At 41.3% G+C, this 13,442-nt stretch overlaps 1 protein-coding gene across 6 annotated transcripts in view; it reads right to left on the minus strand.

Annotated features, from left to right (window-relative positions):
• Tp63 (tumor protein p63) overlaps positions 1-13,442 on the minus strand; it is a 210,975-nt gene that overhangs the window by 22,908 nt on the left and 174,625 nt on the right. For all 6 annotated transcript variants that reach the window (XM_057764111.1, XM_057764112.1, XM_057764113.1 and 3 more), the window contains 3 exons: positions 3,436-3,622; positions 1,538-1,653; positions 193-302 (listed from right to left, as the gene is read on the minus strand). In XM_057764111.1, the coding sequence (XP_057620094.1) occupies positions 193-302; positions 1,538-1,653; positions 3,436-3,622 (413 nt within the window). The remainder of the gene's footprint in view (positions 1-192; positions 303-1,537; positions 1,654-3,435; positions 3,623-13,442) is intronic.

Raw genomic sequence — 13,442 nt, forward strand, 5'->3', positions numbered from 1 at the left:
TTGCATGGCCCTTGGCTCCCTGCCCCCCTTCCCTGACCCACCCTTCTCTGCCTCCACTTTCTCAGATCTTTTAGTGTTTACAGTGGATTTATAAGACAAAGCGCCAAATGGGGGGGGGGGGGCATGCAGAGGTAGTGAGAGCTCAGGATTCTCCTTCACCGACAGGTGGACAGTCCCACACACGGCACTTACTCTCTTGTTTCCAAAGTAACAATGATTAAAATTGGACGGCGGTTCATTCCTCCGACACAGCTGCTGTTGCACATGAAATTGTACAGGACTGTGGTGAACTCGGTGCCAACCTGGGCAGGAGAAAAAGAAAGGGGTACATCCATATGTAATGTAACTTGCGCCGACGATGGTGAAAACTGACGCTTTTGCGTCTCAGCTCAGCCCTCTTTTGGAAGAACTCTGTTTCTAGAGGCAGGTTTCTGTCTCGGAAAGGATATTGTATAGTGCACTGGAGAGCCCTCTTTGCCTTGCTTTCAAGAGATCTTCACACTAATGTTCCCAACACTGGAACAACAGATGGATTCATTATACTGCATCATTGCTCTTCAACCCTGCTCTTTTGCAAGCTGATTCAAATTACTCACTTCAGTCTATAACACAGACATCTCTGGGAAAGGAGAGCTTTTTAAAAAAAAAAAAATGCCCCAAATACCAGCAATAATTCAAGGATATTTTCATTGTGAAGATAAAGTAATATTACCTAAGTTTGAATGTACATCTTCGTGAAGAATATCCTAGTGCTAAAACACTCTCGGAATTGAATAATCTAAATCGCTCAATTATGCATAAGGCAAGTCAAGCCCACAGAGTCACATAGCATGTGTGTGAGTCAATGCCCCAGGGGCCAGAGCTTGCAAGTCAAGCCCAGCTACTGGCTTTGCACCTCCTGTAGTCTAGCATGCTTTCCACCGCTCTGTCCTGCTTCACACACACATCCATAAATGTTCCATCTGTTCAGGGAAACCAGCTAAACAATGCTCTGTAGCTTCACCCATTTACAATCTACTATAAAACACACACACACACAGCATTTGTTTGTACCCACTACCAATTCCCTGCCATCCAGTTAAGACTACAAAACCAACCTCAAGCTGTGAGGCAGGCAGCATAGAACCCTACTACCTAGGAAATTCAGTGCACACCCATGATTTTAAAGAGATGTGTTCATTTTTATTTTATGCATTTTGCCTGCATGATGTATTTGTGCTGTGTGCGTCTGGTGCCCCATCAGCCAGAGAGAGCATTTCATTCTCTAGAAATGAAGTTACAGGCAGATGTAAGAAATCCTGTGTGTTTGGTGGGGAAGGAGTTGAAAACTGAACTTGCCTTTGGAAAAGCAGCAAGTACTCTTAATGGCTGAGCCTTCTCTCCAGTTTAGGATTTTGAAAGGGGTGACATGGGAACAAGAGATATTAAAAGAATGTTTTGGAAGTATTTGTTGGCAAGGGTGAACACAGTGATAAACGCTAGATCCCGCATGTTACCAAATGTGTGGTATTCCTTCTGCCCTGCTTTGCTTGTTTACCTGGGGCGGCTCATAAGGGACCAGCACACTCTGCCTTCCTGTGATAGGATCTTCCACATACTGGGCATGGCTGTTCCCTTCTACTCGAATCAAGTGACTAGGAGGGGCAATCTGTCCTGTAAGTCAGAAAAAGACAAAATAGTTAGTTTACAGACCTAATAATAAAGACTATGAAATGAACTGTCATAGAAAGAATGATAGCAGTGTCCAAGGAAACCCTGTGTGTCATAAAGGACAGACCTTGTTGCAGGTACCTACTGTGGATGACACCTAACACTTCACACCAACACAGAGTTTTGTGATGATCAATGTCTAGGGACGGTTCTATGTTCTGCAACTAAAGGTTAACTATCCAAACTTTCCTAGAACCCTATGCCACATCTCTGATTTCATCCATTGCACAGAATTTTCCTAGGGAATTGGAAAACAAACAAACAAAGAAGTTCAGCCTAAGCCTTTAACGGGCAAAAAATACAAAATGAAAAGGAGAAGAAATTAGCCGAGCATATAGCTCAGTTAAGGAACACATGCCTCCTACTTGCAAGGCCCTGGGTTCGAGCCCCACTGCTTCAAACAAAGCAAGCCCAACACTAGAAGGTGGTGAGCACTATTGATCTTTATTTTTTCTCCTATCCATCTTTAGACCTGGATTTAGTCATAAAGATAAGAAACTTTCTGGCTTTACTGCGTTGAAAGAGTCCCAGGTTGGAGACAAGAAAAGGGAGCAGGTTTTACAAAAAGGTCCAAGCAAAGCCATAAAATTGAGATGTCTGGCAATGCTCCAAAAGAAAGTGTTCTGAGAGGGACCATAAAGCAATCTTTACTCTTGAGGTATCAAGTTCCAGTCTACAAAAACTATTCAATAAAAGTAAAAAGCTAAGAATCTCAACATATTCTCTGCAGCACTGGCTATTTCAGCAATATTATGTTGAAAATGAAGGAGACCTCCAAAATACTGTGGCTTTGATGGAACACTGGCATTTAGGCAAACTGAGGATTAAGCCTGCATGTATAGGATATTTTTATGGTATATTATTCATCACAAAGCAAGAGACAAAATATGGATAATGCAGTCATGTAGACAAAACTAGAAATTATTGTATAAAAATCAGACTTGAATATGTGGCTGTATTTTCTCCTTCTAAATATTTATCCAGCCTCTTTCTTCTTCCATGAATTTTTTCTGCAATCCCTTCTGTGCCCCATGTTCACACATTCCAGCTGCCTCCCAGCATTTACACTTGCAGTGTTTTCTGTGAAGTGTTCTAACCCCCAGCCCCCCTGCACTCCTAGCCCTCCCCCCAGGATTCCTTTCTACTTCCATCACTCTTTGTTTTCTCTGCCCCTCATGGAACCCTAATGCCAGATCTATGTGAACCCTGGGGAACACTCACCTCTTCTATAACACTCTGGTTAGATTTGGGGCTCCCAAGATGGGTATACATTACACATGGGCACCGAACTTAAAGGGAGCCCCCAAGACCCCTCCTGGAAACCTGACTTTCTTTCCACTATCCATTTGTTTCGCATCCTTTATTTTCTAACCTACTGTTTCCCTTCTAAATTTTTATTCTTCTTTCTTCTTTTACTTTCTCATTTGTTCATTATACCAGCTCTGTTACACTCCTTCTTCCAGTCTTCCTTGCCTTCGGTTTCTCTAAACTTGAAATATCACTCAGGGAAAGGCACCCAAGTCAAAGGATATGATAGCCACAACTACTGCCATGCTGTTATGTTCCTATTTTCTCATTCGGACAAATAAATTATTAAGTAGTTCAATTACTGTGAAAGTCACAAATTTATTTATCAATATTCTTAGTCTGAAATCAGAAGCAACACCTTTTCCATCAAGGAGCTTGATTGGACAGGACCAGAATCCAGGGCCCCACTGTTCTTACCCTCGTTGAACTCGCGACTCAACTCGTGGTTAGGGCACCGCTTCACCACCTCAGTGACATGCTCGGCTTTCTTGTAGACAGGCATGGCACGGATGACAGCGCCCTGTGGGGGTGGCGTCATCACCTTGATCTGGATGGGGCACGTCTTTGCAATTTGACAGTACAGCTTCTTCAGTTCCGTGGAATACTGCTTAGAGAGGAGAGGGGCCCCCAGGTGGGGGGGAGAGAGAACGGGTAGATGTTACTATAGATCAGAACAAGCAAACCACAGTCATTCGTGTAGCCACGTGCTAGGCTCTCGCTATCACAAGCGTGGCATGTGGTAACTTTGTAATAGGAAGCTACATTTAATCAGTATCGAAAATCAAAGCGATAATTTTACTACTTTAAATAAAATTTCATTTCCAAAACATAGTGCATTTATACTGCTATTTCTTTAGTGCGTTTTCTATTTCTCTGTCTCTCTCTCTTTTTCTCAGGTGGTTTTTTTTTTCTTTTTCTTTTTCTTTTTCTTTAAACAAGGTCTCACTATATAACACTGACTGGCTAGCTTGGAGCTCACAGATATCTGCCTGTCTCTGCCTCCCAAGGACCGGGAATAAGAGCCTATACCACAATGCCTGGCTCACCCCCCACTCCCCAAAAAAAGAAACATACCCGCCCATCTTTGGTTGAGGAAATTAAAGTTCCCAGGGGTTTAAAAAGTAATATGACTTTTTCAAAAGGCCCAAGGTATTGGTAACTAACAGCCTCTGGGAGAGGGAGGGTCGGTTTTCTTTAAGCCTGCAGCCTCTGATAGGTGCGCCAAACTCCAGAGTAGGCACCACACTCGAGTCTTTGGGAGTTCCAATTGAACCCCATGGGTTTGAAAGGGAGAGAGAAATAGCTCAGGAAGTTGGGTGGGTAGGAAGAGAGAGTAGATCTGGGAGGACTTGGGGAAGGGTGAGCAAATATGGTTAAAACATTGTATGAAGTTCTAGGATAAAAATCTTAACCACAGTAACACCATGAACAACTTCACAGGTTACCAGAAATAAACAGGAAAAGAATGTTTCAAGCTTTATGGTTGGCAGACTATAATATACCTTACAAGAGATTAATAGGAATTAGCATTTGTGGAACTTGGTTTTAAGTCTGACAATACTGAAGACATTTTGTCTGAGATCCATAGCTAAAACACTGATCTACAAGAGCTCCCCACCACCCGAGTTCTATCCTTATTGTCTGGTTCTGCAGTGAAAGAGACCACACACAGAAAGCAGCAGGAAGCATCTGGTCCTCTCACTCAAATGGCCAGTCTAATAGGAAGCAGCTAGTTAGGGCTCTAAAGAGGGAACCCATGCAGCCATGCAGAACTGTCCAGTAACGAGTGAGAAGACTTTTCCTTCCTACTCATTTTTCTTCAAGAAGAGTACATGCCCTGGTGATGAGCTGGCTTAGAACTTATGATTTAAAAGACTGAAAACTTAAGGGGACAAAGTCCTACCTGCATTGCCTCCTCTAGCTACCTATGACTCAAAATAAAAATTGCTCTTTCTAATCCTAACTCCATGTTAAACTTCATCGTCCCAGCTCCCTGGGTCAGTGCCTCCTCATTGCCTTCCGACTGACTCCAATGCTGAGGTAAAACCACCCAGGCACTAGAAATCCAGGCCAAGAGTGGGCACCTAGTAACACAGATCCAAACAGAGGGTAAACACTGAAAGTGGCAGACCTACCCTGGCAGCATCTTCCTCCCTGGGAGAAAGAACAGAACAGCAGCCAGAATGAAAAAGGACTTCCTTTTGATATGACACACCATGACTATGACTAAGGAGACAACAGAGAAGAAGAAGAAGAAGAAGAAGAAGAAGAAGAAGAAGAAGAAGAAGAAGAAGAAGAAGAAGAAGAAGAAGAAGAAGAAGAAGAAGAAGAAGAAGAAGAAGATTTAATTTGCTTTATCACTTCCTTTTGACACAGAATATTTATTAAAGTAATACTTCATTTTCCTCCATGCATATGAAGCTCTCAGTTAAAATTTCCTAGCGCTAAAGTGGTATTGCAAAACCAGTCCTCTGTGTCCACAGGCCAAGTGTTGAACACAGTCAAAAGCTTTTACATAGCTTGAAGAAAAAGAAGCATGCCAAAAATCAACCACAGAAGTAACTTTCTTCTTTAAAATACTGAATGAAATGTAGATGAATAATTTTTGTTCCTGTGTTCTTAAATTTATTTACTTTTATTTCATGTGCATTGGTGTTTTGCCGGAACGCATGTCTGTGTAAGAGGGTTGAATTCTGCTGGAACTGAAGTCAGAAACAGTTGTGAGCTACAGTATGGGCCTAGGTTCTCTGAAAGAAACCTTAACCACTGAGCCATTTCTCTAGCCCATGCTTTTGTGTTCTTAAATGATAACTTTGCAGACATCTCATTTCAGGGCATATTAAAAACTCACTTCCATGAAAAGTTCCAAAGAAATCAACATAACTATTTGTGTTTCAGCTGCAAGAAATATTTTATATAATCCTTCCCTGCATTTTGGAAAACAAATAGTGCCTTATGACACTTGACTAAAGATCAGTCTGTTGGAAAACAACTGAAGGTGACTATAGTCTCTCTGCAAGCAGGGAAGGATTGTAATAAAAACAAAAGAATAAGTGTTCAGAAAGAACAGGACCAGTCCCTAAGAGTGACTACCCACTGTAGTAATATACTATAAACAAAGCTGCAAAGACTAACATAACCAAGAAAGTGTAGGTGCGGGTGAGTATGTCGGTTGACACAGGGCTTGCCTAGTTTAACTCCCCAGCACCACAGAAACTGGATGTAATTCTTGACTACACAAGGAGTTTGAGGGTAGCCTGGGATATAACTGTTTCACAAAAAGAAAAGAGTAAGTTGAGGCTTCATCAAGCATGGCTCCTTACTCATTCTCAGGGAGGTAGGTGGGCAGTCTAGCTTCTGACTTTAAATAATGAGCGTTGTCCTTAGAAAGGGGATCTTCTCACAAAACTATGAGGAAGAGATTACAGGTCCCCTGCCTCTTATGGGAACCCCCCTATCCCCATGCCCGGGGCCAGAGGATTCAGTACCTGTAGTTGTTTAGGTATTACAAAGGGAAGAAAGTTCATGATGCATTTATTATGAACACCAGCCACAAGGAATGAGGCTGTTGCATTCCATGGCCAGCGCCAAGCCCTCTGCCGAAGCCATACATGTTCCCACTGACCAGAGAATGACTTCCAAGCCTCCTAGTTTGATGACTGTGGCCCAGATTTAGAAAATCAAAAAGGAAAATAAACAATTCTTTGGTTTTTAGCTCTTTGAATTCAGAATTGCAGATAACAGATAATGGACCTCTTATCATCATCATCATCATCACCATCTATTTTTTAGATAAGAAAATGAAGGCGCACTGGGTGAGGCCTTGCTGGAGGCTACACAGACACTGCATAGTTCCACATTCTCGCCCTTTACCACCCTTTACTGCATCAGCTCCTAGTTTTCCTATTCTCTGGTGAGAGCACAAATTTATACTTTTACACATTTCTAATTCGCAGCATTAGGGCTCTTCTGGATGAACTTCAAATGTAAACAAACTTCAGGGGCATCAGCATGAAGCTCAAGTTGCCCTGTGAAGCATGCAGAGCGAGTCTTTAGTTTTCATTGGTTGTGGTACTTGAACAAAGGAAGCAAGTTACACTTCTGAAAACATGCTGGGTTAGGAGGAAGGCACTCCCTCGACTTTCTGTCAGTACTGTTGACCAGTAAGGCTCTGAGCAATGTAAGGACAAGCAAGCCATTGCCTTTGAACACAGCTTGATGAGGACTCTATATGGGCCTTTGAATTCTGGCTCGCCCACGTCTTACCCTTCCCAAGCCTGGCCCTTCTCCACTGTGCTTTTCTCAGCCTGCGTTCTAATAATATGAACTTGTCTCCTCATTTTTTATTTTATCGATCTCAGTATGTTTTGCCTGTATGTATGTACATGTACCACGTTCAAGCCTGGTGCCTGCAGAAATTAGACGAGGCCCTTGGTTTGAGTCCCCTGAAGTGAGTTACAGGTGGTTGTGAGCTACCATGCAGCTTCTAGGAACCAAAATGCAGGTCCTCTGCAAGAGCAACATGTCACCTTAACCCCAAGCCACTAAGCGAGCTGTTTCACCTCTGATATGAGCTTTTCAATGCGAACGCATTAAACACATCATCCGTCTGTCTCCCCAGTTCAAGTGTGCTGTTCACCATCTTGGACCCTCTGGCTTCCCCTTCATTCTCTACATCAAGCCAGGGCAACTGAGAGACTCCCAAGTAGTCCTGTGTCAGGGATGGGACTTTTACATCTTCTCCCATGCTGATGATGTTTCCTATTTGACTAAATCAAAATATCTGACCAAGGCCAAACTGCAATATGTTGTTGCTTCTGGGGAAATGAATAGGCCTGCAACACAGGAACTGGAGGAACAAAAAGGACTTGCAGGACCCTTCTTTGCAAAGTCAAGTCCCCATCACTCTGTTTCCTTCATTACTGGCAAATTAGTTCTGTGATGACATTATGATTTTCATATCTGATTTTCATATGCAGTGTCCCTGACCTATCACACATAAATAATTTCTCAGATTTGGCCACATCTTTTATCTCTTACCAAAAATAGGTTTACATAAATATTTTTTTAATATATGCTGGAGATTCACATCAGCAAAGATTGTGATTTGGTGTTTCTCAAAACTCTCTAATTTGTTCTCCAACTCTGCCTTGGGGTTTTCTGAACTCTAAAGCCTAATTTGTGCTTTACACATATTTTGCATGTCGGTCTGTTTCGCTTCAATCAGCTTTATTGTTGAATAATTTTCTCTAAACTATTGTAGTTTTGAAGTGTTTTAAGTTGGTGACTTTTGAAAAGAAAGGGTACAGAGTTGCATAATCACAGGCCCATTCCAGATAGAGAAGAGTTTCAAAGTCTTCCCGGAGGATCTTCGCCCGGGTTTTTAGCCCTCCCCAGCTCCTGGCCCCAAGCAATCATTTGTGTGCTTTCTGTGTGCCACAGTTACACCTTTGTGGAATTTCAGATACATGGGCAGACAGACTACACAGCGTCCTGGGAAAATACTCCTGAAAAGTGTGCGTGGCTTCACATACGTCGAAATTCCATCTCATCTACGAGTAGGGTCTGCTATGGATCGTTTCACTATTTCCGGTTTTCTCTGCTATGGACAAATGATTATGTACACAACTTACTGTGATGACATGACATTTATGCTTTTCTTAAATAACTGACTTTTCTATGTTGATCATGTAGTGTGGGGCTTTGCTAACTTATTTGTTCTAGTAGCTTCCAATTTTCCACACAGACAACCACATCAATGACAAATATAGTCTTACTTCTGACAAAGAGTAATTCTCTAGCCCACGAGGCCTCCCATTACCTTTTGAGATTTTTTTCCCCCTGTACATATACATTCAAATGAACTGGAAACATAAAAAATTAATCATTAATTTAATATATCATGCATGTTTTAACTTAAAAAATGAAGATGAGTTTTCTGTTTTTATTCATTACATCTTAGTAACATCTATCATTCCTTTTTCTTTAATTCTGAAGCTCATTTTATATTTCAAGACATTAGAGCATCTTTTCCTTTGGTTTTTATATTGAGAGAGTCTGTCTTCTATATTCTGTACTGTGTTTCCCACAGTGAGTTCTGTGGTATTATATTTCAGATATTGACATAATTTCTCATTTCAAATTTTATTCCTTATGTCATTTATATCCATTTTAATAGCCATCTCTCATTTTAGCCTGTTGGTCTGGCTTTATTCTTTTTCTCTAACTTCACAGTGTCTACATTTTATCAGTTTTTAGTGAAGCCACTTTCTAAAGACCTGTTTCAAATTCCTAAGATATTTTCTTTGGCTCTTTAAATTGGTTCTCTTTAGTTAACTTTGATTTTACCCTACAGACCCAGAATCTGCTTTTACTATTATCTAAGAATATACCAAGAAACAGTCAGAGCCAATGTTTGTGTCGCTTTTATGTTTTTCTTTTGGTAAAAGGTTGCACGACTGCATAAAGACACAGGGATAAAGAGAAGAGGCCAGACTTAAATCTGCTCTTTTGACTTCTAATCCAGTAATTGTTGCCCATAATTGTTTGTCAGACAGAAGTCTGTTTCCTGGCTCTGCAACTGGATCCTTTGTCCTTCACAACAAGACTGCTTTGTTAACTCCAGTGTTACCTTATGTTAGTTTAGTTTCTTTAACTAGAACTATTAAAAAAAAATCCCTCCCACCCCATTTCCTTAGTGTTTCCCAATTTGTTGCTGACTCCATTGACTGAGTGAGGTCTCGGTTGACCACTAAACATCTGGGACCCTGTGCTAAAGCCAGCTCATGCATCCAGCTTGATTTAAAAAAAAAGAAAAATAAGAAACTGGCATTGTTTTTAAAAATATTATTCTAAATAATACTTCCTGATGCTCTGCGCATATCTTTTATGTGGAAAACAAGAATGTTGTACTTTATAAGTCTAAACATTTTTGCCGACCTGTCCACATTTTCATTCCTTTCCCCTGCCGTAATTTTGGTTCTTGATACTTCCTTCCGAAATAGCTTAGGTGGTATGTCAACTTATTCTTCAGTATCTTTAAGAATATCTTTAAGATTACTCCCACTGTGAAGTTTTTCTTTTCTACTCTATATTACTTCTCTTCCGTCCCCTTCACTCCCTCCCTCCCTTCCTCTCTCTCTCTCTCTCTCTCTCTCATCCACAGTCAACACATCATTAAACATTTCAGCAAAGCTGACTAAAATACATCTGGAAAATGCATCCCTGTCTCCCCACCCCACATCCACCAGTTATTCAAGCAACTCTATCTACGGTCCTAAGTGCAAACATAGTTCACTCAGTTCACAGTCCAAAGGAGGGAGGCGGAGGAGATGATATGAAAGAAGAGGAAAATTTTACTATATCTGCAATATTTATTTAATTAAAACTGTGAAGCAACATAAAATACTAAAGTGATGATAACTACTTGGGCATCTTAACTCACGTGCTTTTGCTGTCTGTTTTTATCTTTGAGTAATTCCTGCTCAGTAATACACAGCTATATCCCTACTCTCAGCACAGAGAAGCAGGTAGACGGCAAGGTTAGGCCAGGCTGGGATACTCAACAACTCTGTCCAAAACCAAGCAGACAAAGAATACTTCTTAATTATGATGCTTAATTTTAATTGTTAATTCGAGTATATTAAGAAATACCTAGAGCCGAGCAGAGAGAAATGCTTGGATTAGTCAGGCACACCTCAGTTGCTTGTAGGACTTTGCTAAGCATCATCAGAACAAGGAGGCTCTGGCCTAAAGAAGACTTAGTGCACCGATGGATTTGAAATTTGAGCGGACCACTGGGACATGTGGCACTGTGGAAGGCAGGATGTGTTGGAAGAACTAGATCACTGGGGATGTAACCTTGGGGGCTGTATCTTGCCCTGGCCATGCCCTGTTCCCACCAAAGTGTGAGAGGTTCCACTCTGTTCTGCCTACTGTGATGGAGGGAAACCTCTGAAACCATGAATTCATCTTTCTTTCTTTCTTTAAAATGGTTCTGTCAGATATTTGGTCACAGTAACAATTAAAATGACTAACTCAGTATAATTCATTGTGCTGAGGCTAAAACCCTCTTGGGCTTTGCACTGAGCTAAGCCTCTAGCCCCCTAATTTATGTTTTCCTTCTGTAAAGGAAGGATGAGCCTCACTAGCCAGTAAAACTGTAGCAGATCTGTGATTTCAGGAGTCACAGAACACAATATGCTAGGACCCAGAGGAAGTATTAGAGAGCACTTTGTCCAAACTTCATTTCCCTTTAATTCTCAGATATAAAATAGCCACAAAGAGACACAGCTTATTCATTAATTCAGCAAATGTGTATTAAGCACTCTTTGCATCAGGCTCGGCCTTGTAGCAATACACTTTCCCATCAAAAAGCTGGTTTAAAAGAAACATGGGTACTAATAGTTCTACAACTTGAAAATAAGTTCTGAAAAAAAAGAAGGAAAATGAAGGTCCATTCCATCTGAAGGGCATGAAGGTATTGTGATGCTAATCCAGGCAGTTAGGGAGTGAACTCAAATACCCCCACTTTTGCAAGGGACTGCTTTCACAACACATATTCCAGTTAGAGGGTTTCCTTAAAAAAAAATCAGCATGGCATCCTTAAGGCCAGCCCTTGTTCTGTTTCCATCATCCAGTCACTCTACCTCAAGGTATTTTGAGCTTCAGATAACTTTGCTAAGGTTTTCTTAGAAAGTCAACTCAGGGAGTTCTGGCCTATCAGGACCATGTGGTTTAGCTACTAGATTTACAGGGGAGAAGCTGAAGCCCAGAGAGGAGATTGACAAGCAGACTTTGGTGTGAATTCCAATGAGACCATGAGTATCACTGACTTTAGAGAAGAGGCCCAGAGTCGAACTGATCTGATAGATAACAGTGAATTAGGATAACTTTCCAGTTACGAAAGCACATGACAAGAGAGACTAGTAGGCTGTCCAGACGCCATATTTTTAAGGCATCATCAACTTCCAGCAGGGCCTTAAGAGCACTGCCGTATGCTTTGGTTTGGGGACATCCATTTTTGTCTTGTGCTTTTCTTCTTTAAATATAAGCCCATTTTCAGATTGCAGTAAAAAAGTAACTGGAATACAAAATGTCTACTGCTTGCTGAATAACCCACTGCCCGAGGTCATGGGCTGAGTCAGCTGCCGTCCGCTGATCTTGTCGCATATTCTGGTAAGGCAGTGGGTGTAGATGTGGCTCTCTAGGAGAGCTTTCTTGTGGCGTGGTTTGGTTTTTCGAAACAGAGTGTCTCTGTGGAACAGCTCTTGCTGTCTGTGAACTCACTCTGTAGACCAGGCTGGCCTCAAACTAACAGAGATCCACTTGTCTCTGCCTTACTAGTGCTGGGATCAAAGGTGTGTGCCACCATCACCCAGCAAGAGTCTTAATGTAAGATTATAATAACAAATACTGTGATAGAGAAAACAGCAGGGATGGGGGGAATGAAGAAAGCACGTTTGAAATAATTGGGTTCCAAAGACAAAAGTAATTGACTTCTCCAAAGAAATCACAAACATATGATGACACCCTGAGAAGCTGCAGGCAACTCACATGATTCCCCAAGACCGTGAGTTAATCATCCAGATAGAAAAATGAGGGTACTCATTGAGATTGAGGTGATCTTGTAGGCACGTCCAACTTCTTCTTCTCCTCCTCCTCCTCCTCCTCCTCTTCCTCCTCCTCCTTCTCATCCTCCTTCTTCTTCTCTTCCTCATCCTCCTTCTCCTCCTTCTCCTTCTTTCTTCATTATCACCATTGTTGTTGTGTGTATGTCTGTGTATGATGTATGCATGGCTACTATGAATGGGGATTTGACATGTGTGCCACCCTATGCATACACAAATCAGAAGACAACCTTATGGGATCAGTTTTGTTTTCCTCCTTGAAATAGATCTAAGGGATTGAACGTAGGTCACTAGGTTTGAGCTGGTGGTACTGCCATACTGCCTCCTGCACAACAACATCTTGGCATTCGGTCAATAGATTCTCATGTACAAACCTCATGCTTGAGACCTGTACAAGTTATTAGAAAAGTTTCTAAAAATAATATCACAATATTTTAAGAATGTCTATGATTTTTGTTAGGCTGAACATAGGTTCTGGTGTGGACAGGCCTGCCAGTGGTTATTTTACTTTGAATATACTATAATTGGTGATGAATCTCATAGAAACATTGTCCTCAGGTTTGCATCCACTCAAAATGAGGTTTTTAAGTGAGATAAAATGTTGGCACAATCTTTCTTTGGAAATAAACAAAAGAGTAGAAATCAACATGTTTCTAGATACATATATAATCATATTTATTTTGAATTCCTGTTCATGGCAAGGAAGCATTAGCTCTTGGTCAAGAATGGGGAGCCTGCTTTCATGTTAGGTCTCAACCAAATTCCCTGTAGACCATCATTAGAGTTAAAATATCA

This window comes from Chionomys nivalis, chromosome 3 (assembly GCF_950005125.1).
Source record: "Chionomys nivalis chromosome 3, mChiNiv1.1, whole genome shotgun sequence".
NCBI classification, from domain to species: domain Eukaryota; kingdom Metazoa; phylum Chordata; class Mammalia; order Rodentia; family Cricetidae; genus Chionomys; species Chionomys nivalis.